Below are 16,859 nucleotides of genomic sequence, written 5' to 3'. Positions count from 1 at the left end.
CCTGCCCGGGGTCTGCCCGGGGCCTGCCCGGTCGGGACTGGCCGTCCCGGTGATGACCCGGCCAGTATTTGACGCATTAAGACCGAGCACTCTCGGCCGCGCCGAGCAGAGCCGGAGCCGCCGCTGGTGTTTCCTTAGTTTTTCTGAAATCCTGGCCCCGACGCCCGGGACGCAGTCGGGAGCGGTTACCTGCCGTGCCCCGGGCCCGGGGAAGGTCCGTCCTCTGTCCTGTGCCCCGAGAACCGTCCTGGAGCCCCGCCGGAGGAGGTGAAACCTCTGCTACAGATGTCCAGACACAATTCTTGGTTCGTACGGCTCCATCGCACAAGAATTGCGTTTGGACAATCAGGAGCGGAGATTCCCATCCCGGGATCGCGGGATCTTCCAGGGGGAATCCGGCTGGACCCTGGAAAAAAAGGACACACGGGCCCTGAGCCGGCTCCCGCCGCGCCCCGCTCCCGCTCCCCGGCCCCGCCGAGCCGCTGCTCCAGCCCCGACAAGTTTCGAGTGCGGCCGCGGCGCTTCGCATCCCGGGTTCCATTTAATGGCACCGCGAGGAGTTTAATTTTATCTACTCGTTTCTTACCCCTCAAAAAAAAAGAAAAATTTAAAAAGCAGCCCTATTTAAAAAAAAAAAAAAAAAAAAAGAAGAAGAAAAGAAAAAAAAAAGGAAAAAATCCCAAAGCAAAAAAAAAAAAAAAAAGAAAAGAAAAGAAACGATAAAGAAACGAACAAGAAAAAAAGATAGACAACGAAAACCGACGATCCATCCCTGCCGGAGCAGCCCCGGTGCAGCGGGGGCTCGGTGCGCCGGGGCTGGCGGCCGCGGCGGGGCTCGGTGCCTTCGGCAGCCGCGGGGCTCGGCGGGGGTGATGCTGTGGGCACAGACCCCGGCCCCGCGCTGCAGCCGCGCCGCACCTGCCTTGGAGAATCCACTAGTTCCAAGCGGATCGCCCTCAAAATTCGTGCACTTTGAAAAAATCTCCGAAATTTATAAATGACCATTATATTAAATATAATGGGCAAATATTAATAATAATAATAAAAATAAAGGAAAAAGATGAAAAATCCAGGCTTCTTCCCCAGTCCCTCCTCACCGACCGGCGCCCACGAAGTTGGGAACAAATCCCCCCTCTCCAGCCAGGGAAAATCCCGGCCCGCTGCCGGCGCTTCCCCCGCCGATGCCAGTGCCGGTGGCCGTGGCCGCTCCGCGGCGGGGCCGGGCAGGTCGCCCCGAGAGAAGGCTGGGGGCCGCGGGCGAGCGGCGGACCCCTGGCTGCCCGAGCCGCCCTCGGCTCCGGCGGCCCGCGGGGCTCCGAGTTTCCACGGGGCGCGGAAAGTGCGTCCCGCGGGGGCGGAGCGGGCGGCCCCCGCGGCTCGGCGGGGCACAGCGGCGGGGCTCCCGCGGCACCTGCTGCCGGCCCCGAGCCCGGCCGAGCCGCCGCGGCTCTGCCCCGCTTCCTCCACGCCGTATCCACCCGGGAGGGTCCCAAATCCGCCCGGGAGGGATGCGCACACCGGGGCTCTGCGGGCTGCGCCGGGGCCGGGCAGGGCTTTTAGTTGAACGGCACAACAATAAATGTGTTGCAGAGCCGGCGAGAAAAGAATGGGGATGACCTTCAATTGGTACTGGATTTGAATAACACCACGGGGTGATAAATGCCCATTGTGTTTTAGGAGTAATGAATCTCCACTGTCTCTATAGCACAGAAACAGCAGCTGCAACCTGGAGCCAGCCATCTCTTAAAGACACAGCTCCCAAACCCCGGCTCCGGCCCGGCCCGCAGCCCCCGCAGCACCGGGCCCTGGACGCGGGGTGCACTCTGCCCCGGGGGCTCGGCGCCCGGTCCCGGGGACGGCCGCGGTTGGCCCCACTCGGGGTTGTGGGGGTCCCCCCTGAGCCGCAGGGCAGAGCTGCGTCTGGGGTCCCCTCCCACCCCCTCGGCCCCCCTTGGAGACCCCCTCCATTCTGCTGCTGCGGGAGTGACACTGCCCGGGTACCCCGTGGGGTTTGGGGTCACCTGCACCCCAACTCGGCCTCCCAACAGCAGGGAAAGTGCTGGGGATGAATAATACTCATTGTTTTCTCCTAATGAATATTACCGAGTTGCCAGGCCGGCAGCTGCGGGCTCCGGCCGGAGGAGCGGGGACATCGCCTGCGTCTCCCCGCCGGGGGACCCCCCAGCTCCAACCTGCCGAAGGTCCCCGCAGTCGCAGTGAAGAGCATGGAGGTGGCCGGCGCCTTCTCCACTGCTGCCCGCCACCACCCTGGGTGTCACAGGGATCCCTGGGCAGAACCGGAGGGGGACCTGGAACCGTTCACCGGGGAGGTTCCCGCTTGTCCTCGTCTCCCCCCATGTCCTCGTCTCCCCCCATGTCCTCGTCTCCCCCCATGTCCTCGCACGGGGTCTGGGCACACGGGGAGAGGGATTGGTGAGTGCTGGGAGAGAAACTCCCGCAGCCCCAGGGATGCTTGGAGCAGCCCAGCCCCATGGAGCTGCAGGGTGACCCTAGTCCCTGTCCCCAACCCTTAGCAGTGTCCCCTGCCTTAGGCCTCGCCCCTGGAGCCCAGGGACAGTGTCAGAGACTGTCAGGCCCAAACCCTGAGCGGGCAGGGATCTGCGACTGGAGATTGCTTTCCCGCAGAGTCCCATTCCCTCCCTGGGAGGTTTTGACCGCCCTGAAGAGGCATGAAGGTGTCCCAGCGCTTGGGGACAGCCACATCCTCACAGCCCCTTCCCCATGGGCCATGGCCAGGGGGATGCCCAGCTCCTGCCACAGCCATGTGCCTCCCTCGGAAGGGCTCCTCTGCGTCCCAACACATCCCTGCCAGCGCTACTAGCAATAAACCCACGTCCTACGAGTGTGAAAACCAAAAGAAAGCCAGCATTTAATAAAAAGAAAGAAGAGCAGCAGCAGCAGCAGCTGAAGGCCCCTGAGCTGGGCTGCAGCCATTGCCCAGGACTGGCCACTCTTTAGGAAGTGGGAACCATCTGAGGGAAGCCCCCTGTCACTGCTCGGGGTGTTCTGGCATTGTTTTAGCCCCGGACCTGCCGGCCTTTTAACTTGTTTTAATTCCTAACGCTCCCCACCACCACCTTTTTTTTTTTTTTTTTTGAGTCTGTTTCCCAAATCTCGGCCGGGTTAATGGAGTTATGTGATCCTATAAATGTTAATTGTCTAAACTTCTTCTCTTCTCTCCCCCCCCCCCTTTTTTTTTTTTTTATCTCTCTCCTCCTTGCTGCTTTCTGCTCCACTTGTAATAAAGAAAATATCTTGGCTGGTCTTAGCCAGTTGCTTGGCAACCTCAATAGAAAAAAAGAGAACAGAATGTAACCAATCCCGAGACAACCGAAAGATTTTGGTGACATGTGACCTCTCGGAAAAGGGCAGCCTTAAACTGTCCCTTCTGTCCTCTGCTCTGACCATTAGGGTCTCTTGCCCTCCCCCCCCTCCTCCCCACCCCCCCCTCCCCGGTTCCTTACACCAATAAATATGGATTAGTGAAATACTTTTTCCCACACTGATGAAAAGCCGGGATTGATCTTTCCACCTCCTTTATCTACCAACCTGACAAGTTTCTAAACAAAATTAAGAGGGAAGAGGCTAAAGGAGCCATCCCAGGTTGGGCGGCCGGGGACGAATCCTGCCCCGCCGTGGGGATGGGGGGTCCCCGACGGGGCGCTGGCGCCGGCTGTGTCGGGCTGCTCTGCTCAGCCGCCGGCCGGACCCGCTCTCTGTGTGCTGGGGAGCCCCTTGCATGGCACCAGCGAGTTAAGAAATAAAATGTAGCTCTTCTAACCCAAAAGTGAAAAAAATAAAGCCCTGGCCAAGCCCTGCGCTCCCTCGATGGGCGGCTGTGTGTCCTGGGGAGACCTGTCCTGCTCCTCAACGCGGAGCCCCAGCGCTCGCGGGCGGTCGGGGAAGTTGTCTGCAAATTTCATCCTGGAAAAAAAAAAAAAAACCCACAACATGATGTCATTGGCTTTCTGGTGTATCCCGCCGGCGCCCCTCCACCTGCCGCCGGGCTCTGCTTGGCCATGAGCCTCAGCACGACCACGAGCCTCGGCACGATGGTCAGCCTGGGCACAGCCGTGAGCCTCGGCACGGTGGTCGGGGATCAGGCTCCCGCCCTCCCGGCAGCCCCCCGGCTTTCCCAGGCTCCCGGTGCCGTGAATGCCTCTTTCACCAGCAGTTCTCCACTTCCCCAAAAAGCATCACCTTGCCAGCTCCCTTCCTCCCACCAGCTGCCAGGAAAAAAAATTAGGGCAAGGACAGGGAGCGAGAGCAAAACCAATGAACTTGTTTCCAGCTTTTCCTTCGGATCAGCCGTCCAGCACCGGGAGAAAAATATTTCTCCTGTAAAAAAACTCTCCTCTCCAGGCTCCGATCCCTTCGTCACTGGGACACTGGCTGGAGACACGGGCTCAGCTCGGCAGCAGAGGACACCGTAAGTTGGGCGTCTGCTAAAACAATTTCCCGGCTTTTTTTTTTTTTGGGTGGGGGGCTTATGCCACGGTTTAGGGGCTGAGACCCACAGGGATGGAGGAGGAGGGTCGGACAGGGGGCAGTTGCAAAGAGGGGGTTTGTGGGGGGCGCAGGCTGCGAGGTGTGGGCAGGGTGGGCACCGGCGCGGTGCCTGTGCCGGCGGTGGCCGGTGGTGCTGGGTGCCGGCAGCCCCGGGGTGCACAAAGCCCCTTTGAGCTGCTCACAGAGAGCTGCTGATCCCTCGCCGGCCCTCGGAACCGGGACTGGCCACTCTAGAGGAGAATGGAACCCTGGCCCTGAACACCCGGGAGGGCTGACGGGGAGGAGAGCTCAGGGCATTGGGTCTGAGCGAACCCCGGGTCAGGGACAGCTGCCCATGGGGGGCCTGGCCCCAGTCTGAGTCCCGATCCATGGGGTGCCCAAAGGATGGGCTGGTCCCTGGCCAGCCCCGCTGGATTGGGGATCTGTGGGGAGCAGGGGGTGCCCCAGCCATCCCACGTGGGGATGGGGGACTCACTCCCTCCCACCATGGGCCACAGTGACATCCGCGAAGCCATCGGACTGTGGTCTGCAGGGTGGCCGTGGGAAGGCTGCAGTACGGGCTGGGGTGAAGACTCAGGTGGGAGCAAATGGGACTCAGTGGCAGCTGCTGGCACCCGATGGGACCCAGTGGGAGTCGGTGGGATCCAGTGGGACACAGTGGGACCCGGTGGGCCCTGGCAGCCCTGCTGCTGAGGCCGGCTGGCCAGGCACAATACCACGGCCCGTCTCCTGAGCCGCCGCCGAAGCCCCTTTCCCAGCGTCGAGCGCCTTTGTCTCGCCTTTGTGATGGAAAGAGCCCCCCCCTCCTAAATCACTGCCCTGACACCCCCATTGTCTCCTTCCCGGGGATGTTTGAAACTTCCCCCCCCCCCCCTCTCGAGGTCAGGAATGCGGCCGGTTTCTATTAGGACGGAGGAGCAGGGCTGGGTGGGGGGCTGCGGGGTCACGCCGGCTCGGCGGGTCAACCCGAAAACAAAACCTTTTGAAATACCTACTCTCCATCACTGCCAACATTGTCCCCTGCCAGCGGGGGCCTGGCACGGCCCCTCGACGCCTCCAGCCCGGCCGCTGCCCACCCCAGCGGTCAGCAGCTGGGGGGGGGACAGAAGGGCATTGTGCCGAAGGGGACAGCTTTGTTTTCGGCCACAGCTGCCCCGGGTTGGGAGGGGACCGACCGTCAGCCCCAATAAGGGGAGAGGAGGGAGGGGATGGAGGGGACGGGAGTGCACGGGTCAGCACAGCGCGGGGGGGACCTGGTCCATCAGGTACCCCTCTGTCGCTGTCCCTCTGGGAGGTGGCATTGGGGGGGACAGAGAGCAGCTCCCTGTTGTCCCTGGAGTGAAGCCTCAGGGTGTGCAGCCTCTCCCTGCCCACTGAGGCTGAGGCAGCCTAGCGTTGGTTTCCTGCCTCAGTTTCCCCTTGCTGCGGGAGGTGTCCCTCTGCCCACTGCCAGGTGCCTGGGGGCCAGGGCGCTGCTGGCCCTGATGCCAGAAGGTATGGTCCAGACTGGGGAGAAAAGGGACCATTCTGAGGCTGAACCAGCTGTGCCACCCAGGAGGGTCAGGATTTGGCCACTGCAGGGCTTGAATGTGGCTCCAAGGGTGGCAGTGCCTTGCAGGTGGAGTGGAGCATGGCCCTGGCTTCCTGCTCCCAGCAGGACATGAAGAGGGAAGCCGTAGCACTCCCAGAATTTCACAGCCCGCCAGGAAGACCCCAGTCTGCCTCCCAGCAGGTTGAGGTTTGGGGAACACTGGCAGTGTGTCACTGCCCCATTTACAGTGGTGCAAATCTCCTTTTCCCCACAGCCAGGATGAGAATGCTGTTCCCATCAGCCTCCATCTCCTCTGGCACAACATCTCTTGGGTGGGCCAAAATCCTCCTGGGTGGCCAAAATCCCTCCCAGGATGGCCAAAATCCCTCCAAGATGGTGTAAATTCCCCTGTATTTTTGTGTGTGGGAAGATCTGTAGTTTTTGCTTGCTGCAGAAGCAGCCTGCAAGGAGAAAAGTGGAGCAGCGCCCATGGATGTGATGGGTTTAGCAGAGACATGGAAGGGGAGGGGAGCACTGAGAGGGGAGCGCTGGCCTCCTGAGCTACCCAACATCAGGGAGGTGGTGAAAACATCTGGAGCAGCTGGAATGGCTCAGGATGAGGGGCTTGCATAGCAGAGGGTATGGTGGATTCACAGGCACTTCCTTGGTTCTGGAGTTCCCCCTGGACAGGCACTTGCTGGGAGCCTGAGAAGTGGGGGGGAGGGCTCTGTGCCTCAGTTTCCCCAGCAGGAAACGGGGCTGATGTTTTGAGGCTGGGTAAGTCAGGGGAGGTCTGGAGAAGGCATCTCTGGAGGGGACAGCATCACTTGGGCAGTGTCATGGCATGGGAATGGGGACCTTTGGGGGTACCATGGACTTTGGGCAACCAGTTGGGTCCCCAGGATGTTTTTTTTGTGAAATAAGATTAATAAAAATTTTTGTTGACTGAGGGGCTTGTACCAGGCCTGGCCATGTACACACACACAGAATCTCTGCATTTATAGATACATATCTATATATACACACACATATCTTTACATATTTGCCTTTTGCAACCAACGTTGAGCTTTTCAAAGCAGAAAAATATGACATTTGAGGAACCTGGAGCTTTTCAAAGGCTTTGTTGAAAATCCTAGGAAATTTCAAGGAAGGGGTGGAGAGAGGTGGGAGGCAACCAAAATCCTCATCCCTGGGTCCAAAAGCAACTTTTTCCTGTGGAAAAGAGAAAACATACTCATGTGAATGTTGTGCAGTGCTGCTCCTGCCTGGAGCCTTGGAGATGGGAAGGTGGTTTTCCAGGCAGGATGCTTGCAGGCCTGATGCTGGCTCTGTGTTGCAGGTACCACCATGAGTGCATGGAGCCGTGAGGATGTTCTGAGCCCCATGGGGACACCCTGGGCCCTCTGGGGACCTGCCACCTGCCTTCCAGTCGTGCTCCAGGGGCACAGGAGCTGTCACAGCCCCGTGTTAGCTGTGTGGTGCAGATGGAGATGCAGAGCCACAGCACAGAGCTGGGTGGGTCATCACCCTGAGGACCACACAGCAGGTGCCCTGACAGATATCTCCATGTCCTGCTTCTCCCTGAGCTCACCCAGGGTTGTTTTTCCAGTGCATGCCCAAAGCTGCTTATAAGGTGCCACTTGGCTCTCAGTGGGGTCTGAGGGTCCATTGTGAGCCTGGCAGCAGCCAGGATGTGGGGGGAAGGCAGATTGCAAAGGCAGGGATAATTCTCACCCCAGCTGAGCTTGCGAGGACAGGCACAGGATGCTCTGTCCCTCTGCCAGTCCCAGCCTGTGTGCAGCACATTTCACTGGCCTGTGCCTCAGTTTCCCTATGTCACAGTGGTGGGCCTCCTTCCTCTGCCTGCTTTGGGGGTGATGGGGCTGTGGGAAGGGCAGTCTCTCCCTCTCTTCCCCTGCTCTGGAGCCCACGGCCAGGGAGTGTTGGCAAGGGCTGTACCAGGGCAGTGGGGCCATGGCTGTGCTTGAGTGGGTGAACCGTGTGCAGTGTTAGGGGAAGGGCAGATCCATCTGTGACCCTGAGAGAGGATGCAGGGATGGAGGGATGTGGGGATATCAGGATAAAGAAGGGAAGGGATGCAGGGATGAAGAGGAGAAGGGATGGAGGGATGAAGGGATGAAGAGATGAAGAAGAAAAGGGATATAGGCATGAAGAAGAGCAGGGATGAAAGAATGGAGGGGTGAAGGGATGGAGGGATGTCGGATCTGGAATATAGGGATGATGGGATGCAGGGATGAAGAAAGACAGGGAGAGAGAGGGCGGTGGGGACGTGGGGATCAGATCCAGTTCGGACAGACGCTGGGCTCCCCACCGAGAGCGGCGCCGGGAGGTGGCAGCAGCGGCCGAGCGCGGGGCCCGGTGCGGGGGCGGTGCCGCGGGGGTGTCCCCGAGGGACGGGGGCCCGTGGGCTCGGCGGGCATCCCCGCTGCTCTGCGGCCCTTGCTCCGCCCTAACTCTCTGCCGGGCCGCCGGGCCGTGCTGGAGGGCTCCGGCGGAGGGGAGAGGGGCTGCCCCTCGTTCAGCCTTCCCGGGGGGTTGCACATGGGTGGAGTCCCGGCACGGACACGGGTGGGTCCGGCTGTGCTGGGCTTTTGGGCTCCTGCCCCTGTCCGCAGCTCCTCCATGGCTGGGAATTCCCGGCCGCGCTGGCGCTGAGCGCTTCCCGAAATACTTGTCCGAGCTGGGGCTGTAAACAGCATATTTTTCTCCATGCAACGACTGCCGGGTCCTGTGAGTCGCCCCCCGTCTCTGTTGCTTCTTGCAGGTGTTCCTGGATTGTTCACTTCCTGGCCCTTCTGCTGCACCCTGATGGAGCCCTCCACCCTCCCCCCGGGGGGACACAGGGAACCAGCGAGAGCAGCCGCCTAGGGCACCCCTCACCCTGATGCGGGTGGGCACAGGTTTGGCCATGTGTGGCATCCACCCGTCCCTCACCAGGGCTCTGGAGCCACCAGAGTGAGAGGTGCCCGGCATTACTGGTGAGGAGTTACTGCTCTGCAGGGCGTGACCACCTCCAGGCCCGCGCTTGCTCTGGGAGCTGAGCTGTATTTTATGGATTGGGTGGAAAACCAGAAGGCTTGGTCAAATGTCCCACAGGCCCCTGTCCGTGGTTCGGACACGTCACAGACGCAGCTGTGGGGCTGCAAATGGTCATCCATGGAGGACAGCCTGGGTGGGACACGGCTCAGTGGGGTGGGCTGCCTTCGTGAGGACGACAGCCATGAGCCCACTCAGCCACCACTCACAGTACAAGCCCCCCACAGCCACATCTCTGGCCATGATCCCCTTTTCCATGATCACCCCTGGCGATGATACCCCGGCAACCAGCGCCCCTGGCCATGTTTCCCCAAACCATGAATCCCGCCATCCCACTGCCCACCCACCCACGCCGTGCAGGTACCGTGGGGACCCAACGGCGTGCTGGCCAGGGGTACATGGGGATGCCCAGGAGCATCCTCGGTGAGGGGGTCTCGCTCCCTAGCCGTCGGCTGTGCGGGGCTCTGCACCGATATCGACTCTATTTAAGGAAACCGGACCCAAACACGCCCCCGGGGCTTGCGGCGGCGGCGGGGCCGGGCCGGGGGCGGGGGGTGCGCTGATCGCGGCGGGTCCCAGCCCGCCCTTTCCCCGCCCGCCGCCTCCGCCATGGGCTCTGCGGGGCCGCTCTGCACCCTCCTTCTGCTGCTGGGCACCGGCACCGGCACCGGCACCGGCACCGGGCCAGCCCCACCGCGCCTGGTACTCGCCCTCCTGGCCCGGAACGCGCAGCACTCACTGCCGCACTGCCTGGGAGCCCTGGAGCGCTTGGACTATCCCGCGGGCAGCATTGCCCTGTGGTGAGGGAGCGGGACCCCCGGTGGTAGCCGGGACGCCGGGGGGGGAGTGGGCACCCCGCGGTACGGAGAGTAGCAGGGATCCTAGGAGAGGAGAGGGCTGTAGGGGAATGGGTATCTCGGGGGGGAGCCGGGATGCTGGAGTCACAGGGACCACAGGGATAACGGGCAGCCCCGGGAGAATGGGGATAGTGGGGGGGAAGGAGGGTCCTGGTTAATAAGGGAGACTGTGAGGGGAATGGAGAGCCGAGGATAGCAGGGACCCAAAGGACAATGCGGAGGGGAACTAGAGAGAGTGGGGGAACTGGGGACTCGGGGTGATCTTGGAGCAACAGAGGCCTGGGTGGACAGAACGGAGATTCGAAGGAATGGGGGCCTGCGGGGGAATGGGGATCCTTAAGGGACAGGGACCTTCGGGAAGAGCAGGGACCCCCTGGTAGCAGCGCCCCCAGCCCCAAAATGTTAGGGGTGGCTCTGCCCCGCGTGTGGGACCCAGCAGGAAACCGGGAAGGGCTCGGGCTGCGCCGCGGCAAAGGGGAAGGACCCCCACCTTTCCCCTGAGGAAGCTGTGGGGCTGATGAGGGAGGGGAGCCCTGGGCACAAGGGGATTCTGCATCATCAGGGACAGACGCTGCCTTCCCCCTCCCTGCAGGGTTCACACTCAGCCCCCCTTTCCCAAAGACACCCCCCAAGCCCTCTTTACCGTGCTGGGGGTTGGCTGGAAGAGCAGTCTCCTGTCTCCTCTTCGTCGCGCCACTTCTGCCTCTCGCCCGAGCTTGTCGGAAACTTTTCTGCAGCTGCTTTTCGGGGGAGCTGAGGCGGGGGCTGGCAGAGGGATCCTGGCAGGGCTGGGGCGGGGACTTCACCCGCCGCACCCCCGGGAACCCCCGGCTGCAGGACCCTGCGGGGTGTTTTAAGCCCGTGGAGCTGGGGGGACACAGATCCTGCCTTGTCCCCTGAATCACGTCAAATCCCCATGGCTCCAGTGCCTGAGGGATGTCCCGGGGCTCTTTGACAGGTCGAGGGTGCCGAAGAGTGTGGGGACTTGGGGTTTGGTCAGCCCCGTCTGTGCTAGAGTCCCTGTGAACATTGCTGTGAGGATGGGTGGGAGAGTTGGGAATGGTGATGGGGCCTGGCAAAGGGAATGTTCAGGAAGGGGGATTTTTTGCTGCCTGTTGAGTCCTTTCCTCTCACTGCTGGAACAGTGGGATGCACAGGGGTGCTGTGGGGTGCAGGGGGACAAAGTGGCTGTGCTGCAGTGCTTATGGTGGGCAGTCACAAGGCTGGGGTGAGGAGAGCGTGTCCAGGGCTGCCACTGGGCTGCAGGGATGAGGGTGGGAGCTGTGGAACAGCCTGGCTGGTGGTGGCACCAGGAAAGAAATTACCCGTTGGCATTCCCCCTCCTGCCTGTGCAGCCTTGGTTCCTTACCAAATTACATGTTACATTCCCAAGCAAGTCTGTCACTGGCTCAGTCTTTTGGCCCCGTGAGCATTTCTAGTGCAGGGTGGGGTCCTGGTTGTCCCTTGAGGAGGACCCCCAGAGGATAATGTCCCCTCACCCCAGGTGCGCAACAGACCACAACTTGGACAACACGACCGCTATGCTGCAGGAGTGGTTGGGGGCCGTGGGGAAGGACTATCACTCGGTGGCCTGGAAGGTGCAAGAGGAGCCCAGGTGAGGCTGGGTGAGTGCTGGTGGGGGGCAGGTGTGGGCTGTGAGGGGCTCCTGGAGCAGCATCAACTCTCCCTGGCCGGGGACCGCGAGGAGGCGAAGCAGAGAGGGGCTGACTCAGCCTGCCAGCACAAACAGCCTGCACTGAGTTTGTGTGTTCCCAGCGAGCAAGGTTAACCCCTGCCTTCCCCTGCCCAGCTCCTACCCTGACGAGCTTGGTCCCAAGCACTGGAGTGACAAACGCTATGAAAACTTGATGAAGTTGAAGCAGGAAGCTCTCACCTATGCCCGGGAGCAGCAGGCAGATTACATCCTGGTAAGGGGCATGGGGCACTGGTGGGGTGGGGCTGAGGTGGGCTTCTCCATGTCTCCAGAACCTGTGCTGTCTTCGCAGTTCATGGACACTGACAGCATACTGACCAACAACCAGACCCTCAAGTTTCTCATGGCGCAGAACAAGTCAGTGGTGGCCCCCATGCTGGACTCGCAGACCTTCTACTCCAACTTCTGGTGTGGCATCACACCCCAGGTATGTCCCCAGAAAGCCCTGGAGAATGAGACACCCCCATGGTGGAGGAGCCTTCCACCATGGAGGCATTGTGCCGGTGTGCCACAGGGATACTATCGCCGGACAGCTGACTACTTCCCCACCAAGAACCGGCAGCGGGTGGGCTGCTTCCGTGTCCCCATGGTCTATGCCACCTTCCTGATCGACCTGCGGAAGGAGGAGACCTCACAACTGGCTTTCTATCCGCCCCATCCCAACTACACCTGGGCCTTCGACGACATCATTGTCTTTGCCTACTCCTGCCAGGAGGCTGGTGAGGGTGATGGGGGTTTTGAGGGGTGCAGGGGCTTGAGGGGGCTGTGCTGCTCACCTGTCTCACCCGGCAGGTGCGGAGGTCTATGTGTGCAACCAGCACCACTTTGGTTACATCAATGTTCCCGTGAAGGCCCACCAGACGCTGGAGGATGATCATGCCAACTTTGTGCATCTCACACTGGAGGCCATGGGTGAGTGCCCATAGGTGGAAAGGTCCTGGAGGCTTCCAGGTCCTGATAGGGCTGTCAGCCCCAGTTCCCAGCCAGGGGAATCTGAAGGGTGTCTCCTCTCTCCACAGTGGATGGTCCCCCCATGCAGCGCTCCAGGCACATTTCCCTCCTGCCCAGGCCGCTCACAAAAATGGGCTTTGATGAAGTAAGTGCCCAATGGAGTTGCTCGTGTCCCCCTGTCCATCCCTCTGGTTGCATCCATCCATAGCAAAGGCCAAGCCCCTGTCCCCATCCTGCAGTAGCCAGGCAGGCTATATGTCCCCCATGAAAACATGCCCCATTGTTGGGGCTCTCCCCTTCCTCCCCAGATCTTCCTGATCAACCTGGTGCGGAGGCCAGACCGGCGGCAGCGAATGCTGGCATCCCTGCAGGAGCTGGAGATTGTTCCACGGGTTGTGGATGCTGTGGATGGCAGGTGACCATAGGGGGACCACTCAGCCAGTCCCCTGGTGTTACTCTGGGGAGGGGATGGGGAGTGGCTGAGGGGACACCTCACTGATACAGCCCCTCACCTTGCAGCACCCTCAACAGCAGTGACATCAAGGTGCTGGGTGTGGACCTGCTACCTGGGTACTATGATCCCTTCTCCGGTCGCACGCTTACCAAGGGCGAGGTTGGCTGCTTCCTCAGCCACTACAATATCTGGAAGGAGGTATGGGGCCACAGCGGCCATGGGGTTCCTAAGGGCCACCAGCAGTGGGCAGGGACCCTGTGAGCATCACAGATGTCTGGAGGACCTGGGGAGAGGGGTGTCCTGCAGCATCAGTGGTCCCAATATGGCCCAGCATTGTGCTGGGATAGGCTTGCACCTCTGTCCCCTCCCCCAGATTGTGTCCCGGGGGCTGGAGCAGTCAGTGGTCTTCGAGGATGATGTGCGCTTCGAGGCTGCCTTCCCAGCACGGCTGCAGCGGCTGATGAAGGAGCTGGAGCAGGCACAGCAGGACTGGGACCTCATGTAGGTGCTGGGGCCAGGGGGATGTGGGGTGGGGGTCCCCAGGGCTGGCTCTCATGGTTCCCTGGCCACCCCACAGCTACCTGGGGAGGAAACAGGTGAATGACGAGGACGAGGCACCTGTGAAGGGCGTGCGGAACCTGGTGGTGGCCGGGTACTCGTACTGGACACTGGCCTACGCCATCTCCTACCATGGGGCACAGAAGCTGCTGGCCACCAAACCCCTCTCCAAAATGCTGCCGGTGGATGAGTATCTGCCCATCATGTATGACAAGCACCCCAAGTAAGGAGCAGGTTGTGCAGGAGGGTGCTGGCCTGGCCATGCCAGTGTGGGACTATGTGTTTCTTCTCCACCGTCACCACCTCACCCAGTCCCCCCCCTTGCAGGCATTACTCATGCTGGAGGAAAACATCTGTAGCATGAGCTCATTCCCAGCCGGCTGCTGCCTGGCCACTGGCGGCTGGAAAATGGCCCTCTGCCAGCATGGGGTGGGGGAACAGGAACGGAGCTGGGGCTTGATGTGGGCCCTGCACAAGGTCTTGGCCTCATGGCAAGGGGTGGGGAGCAGCCCCCTGTACCCTGGTGCTGGGGGCCTGTGTGGTTCTCCGCCCCTGGTTGGGGGTCTCAGTCCCAATTTGGAGCATTTTCATGCCCTTCTGTGGGGGGGGGGGGGAGGGTCAGTGGTAAGGCTTTGTCTGGGGAGAGGGAGGCAGTTTAGGGGGTAATGAACACCAGTGGGAGGGTGTCATGGGAGAGAAGGGATTGGGAAACCCAGTGAGCGGGATGGAGAAACACGGGGATCAGGCATGTAAAAGGCAGGCTGGAGGTGGACGGAGGGGCAGATTAGTGCTCTGGATGTGCACCAGGAACAGCTGGAAGTCCCCTGCTTGCAGGCATAACAGCACCAGACAACCCTGGCCTGGATGCTGTGCCAGAGACCCATTCCGTGCCAGAGCCAGCCCCAGCTGGTGAAGAGTGACAGGTCCTGTCCTCTCTGTAATCCTTCCACAGTCCCTCCCCGGCTCCATGCCTGGTACCCCACATCCCTCCCTATCCCCTGCCCTGCATGGAGCCTTCCCCGGGTGGTTGATATGGTTTCCCCAGTGCTTTTTCTCCTCTGTGCCATGCTCTGTAAGCCAGTTTCTCTTCTCGGGTCTGCTCCACTTTCCCCAGCGAGGATTACAAGCGGCACTTCACCCCACGGAACTTGCTGGTGTTCTCGGCTCACCCCCTCCTGGTTTATCCCACTCACTATGCTGGGGACAGCAACTGGCTGAGTGACACCGAGACCTCCACCATCTGGGATGACGATGCCAAGACGACTGACTGGGTTGGCTCACAGAAGACTCAGAGGGACTCACGGGGGAGTGCTGGCCACCTCCGCTCCACGGCCCGCGACGAGCTCTGATGGTGAGCAAGGGTGTGAGACCCAGGCACAGGGGACAGAGCAGCTGGGGAGCGTCTCCCTGCAAGTGCTGTGTTCAGATGTGTTCCATATGCCTAGTTTATTTTTGTCATGGGGCAGCAACTCTCCCTGTCAGACTCAAAGCATGTCTCTTCCAGGTGAGGAAAGAGGTGGGGACACAGATGTCCCATGTGGGGCTGCACTGGGCTGAAGGGGACCAGGGGACAGGGCCCTCTATCTCCCTGAGTCCATGCTGCTCCCCAGCCCCTCAAGTGTGGGAGAACGCTCCTTTGCCAGCTGCAAAAGTCTCCTCAGTGTGGAAAGAGCTGGGGCATCTCCCAGGGGAACGTTTCAGCCCAACACTGCTTGCTCCTCTCAGAAGTGGATCTCGTTGGGGCTGTGCATCTGTGGGGTGGCCATGCAGGCAGGCAGGCAGGCAACCCACACTGGCTCAGCCCCAGGGTAGCATGGCCATAGTTAATGCCAGGTCAGACTTTTTCTGCCTGAGGCTGCTTGTCCTGCCAGCAGAACTGCCCTGGGAGCTGCCAGACTGGAGGAGGCTGGAAAACACATCAGGGCTGCTCCTGCCGTGGCCACTAATGTCTGTGTCCATGTCTCCTAGGGATGAGGGATTGTGATCCAGCTGGGAGCACCGTGGGCAAGGACCTGATACTGTTTCCACTCAAGAGATGCAGCTGCCCTGGACAGAGCCCCCCACGGTTCTTTGAATCTGCATGCGACAAATCCACCCAAGGCAGGATTTGCCCCAGGAAAGCCTTTCCCTGCCAAGTAGAGAGACCAGAGGAGCACTGTGCTCTGTCTCTACTGAGGACACATCTCCAGGACAGTCCCAAGTGATGCCAACTCTGCCGTCACCCACCAGCCTGGCCTTTGGGGAGTGGACTTTGGGCTGACACCCGTGGTGGCTTCCTGCCACTGACTGGGCTTGTCCCTCGTACCATGGTGGAAGCCCGGGGAGGATTAAAGCAGACTGTTTGAGCTGATGTGCTGGGTGCTGACATTGCCCCAAGTCCCCAGGGCATTACCCCACTGGGGTCACCTCGGTGCTGCAGGGGTGAGGGTCTGGCAGTTCCCCCAGCTGGGAACTTTGGGAATGAAATCTGTAAGGGGAAAAGAGAGGGAAGGAGAGAGGTGGGGTGGGAAGGAAGACTGAAGCTCACCCTTGGGGTCTGGGTGGGAAAGGTGGGTGGCATCTTCATGGAGCTCAGCTCTCCCCTGGGAATGGAGGTGATGGAACAGCAGGTGGAGGCCTTGGTATCAGACTCCCACAGTGACATGTCTGAAACTACCAAGTAATTCAGGAAAGCATCATTTGGGGCAGGTTGAACAGCTACAGCAGGGACCTCCTGAAGGAAAACAACCAGCTCCGGATCACACAGGACCTGAAAATCCAAGTGGATCTACTGGAAAACAGGGAGGAGATGGCCAAGTGCCTGTTCTGCAAGTACAGGGTCCCAGCCAGTATAGACATGAGTGAGGAAGGGATGACAGGTTGGGGACACTTTTGCTTCCCAGCTTTTCCCCTGGTCCCAGGCAGCCTCAGTGCTCTGGGAGGAGCTCAGGAGCTGGGGATGGAGCAGAAGGTCTGGTGCCAGCTGGAGCAGAGGATGGAAGCAGCAGTAACCATACGTCACCCAGCAAGTGTCCCAGTGCTTGTTCCAGTGCCCTCTGGGATGCGGGAGAGGAGCTACCTTTGCTGGGTGTCTCAGTACTTGTGGGATACAGAGCTGGCCAGGACATGCTGGCACAGTCCAGGACTCTGGGACACAGCAGTGGTGAGGACACACTGCCTCAGTCAGCCCTCTCCACCATGAGACCTGAAATGGGTCTGCGAGAAGCC

General features: G+C 60.6%; 1 protein-coding gene and 1 long non-coding RNA gene across 7 annotated transcripts; one reads left to right on the top strand and one right to left on the bottom strand.

The window, feature by feature from the left end:
- Positions 1–4,060: 4,060 nt before the first annotated feature.
- CERCAM (cerebral endothelial cell adhesion molecule) lies at positions 4,061–16,002 on the top strand. 6 transcript variants are annotated; one of them, XM_042052136.1, is made up of 15 exons: positions 4,066–4,450; positions 7,401–7,576; positions 8,847–9,060; positions 11,480–11,590; positions 11,786–11,903; positions 11,982–12,116; positions 12,204–12,408; positions 12,482–12,601; positions 12,709–12,785; positions 12,949–13,055; positions 13,160–13,292; positions 13,468–13,595; positions 13,672–13,875; positions 14,767–15,003; positions 15,621–16,002. In XM_042052136.1, exons 4-14 carry the CDS (start codon positions 11,517–11,519, stop codon positions 14,999–15,001), a joined length of 1,536 nt encoding a protein of 511 aa, XP_041908070.1. In that variant the 5' UTR covers positions 4,066–4,450; positions 7,401–7,576; positions 8,847–9,060; positions 11,480–11,516; the 3' UTR covers positions 15,002–15,003; positions 15,621–16,002. The 6 variants fall into 6 exon arrangements, with proteins under 6 accessions (XP_041908069.1, XP_041908070.1, XP_041908071.1 ...); XM_042052137.1 differs by having other exon boundaries at positions 7,401–7,607; XM_042052135.1 differs by lacking the exon at positions 8,847–9,060 and having other exon boundaries at positions 4,061–4,450; positions 11,480–11,600.
- Positions 7,044–10,752, bottom strand: LOC121676109. The gene is made up of 2 exons (XR_006020362.1): positions 10,619–10,752; positions 7,044–7,273 (listed from the first exon to the last, which is right to left on the bottom strand). It is a non-coding gene; the product is annotated as an uncharacterized LOC121676109 (long non-coding RNA).
- Positions 16,003–16,859: the final 857 nt, after the last annotated feature.

This window comes from Corvus kubaryi, unplaced genomic scaffold (genome assembly GCF_017639235.1).
Source record: "Corvus kubaryi isolate FWS band 111438036 unplaced genomic scaffold, C.kubaryi_AGA036_p1.0 78, whole genome shotgun sequence".
Taxonomy (NCBI): Eukaryota; Metazoa; Chordata; class Aves; order Passeriformes; family Corvidae; genus Corvus; species Corvus kubaryi.
Note: the sequence above shows the minus strand (reverse complement) of the source record. Positions and strands in the feature narration are given on the sequence as shown.

Coding starts and splice junctions, on each gene's coding strand:
- CERCAM (XM_042052134.1), top strand. CDS start 9,728: ATGGGCTCTGCGGGGCCGCTCTGCACCCTCCTTCTGCTGCTGGGCACC. Junction 11,591..11,785: donor AAGGTGCAAGAGGAGCCCAG/GTGAGGCTGGGT, acceptor TCCCCTGCCCAG/CTCCTACCCTGACGAGCTTG. Junction 12,602..12,708: donor TCTCACACTGGAGGCCATGG/GTGAGTGCCCAT, acceptor CTCTCTCCACAG/TGGATGGTCCCCCCATGCAG.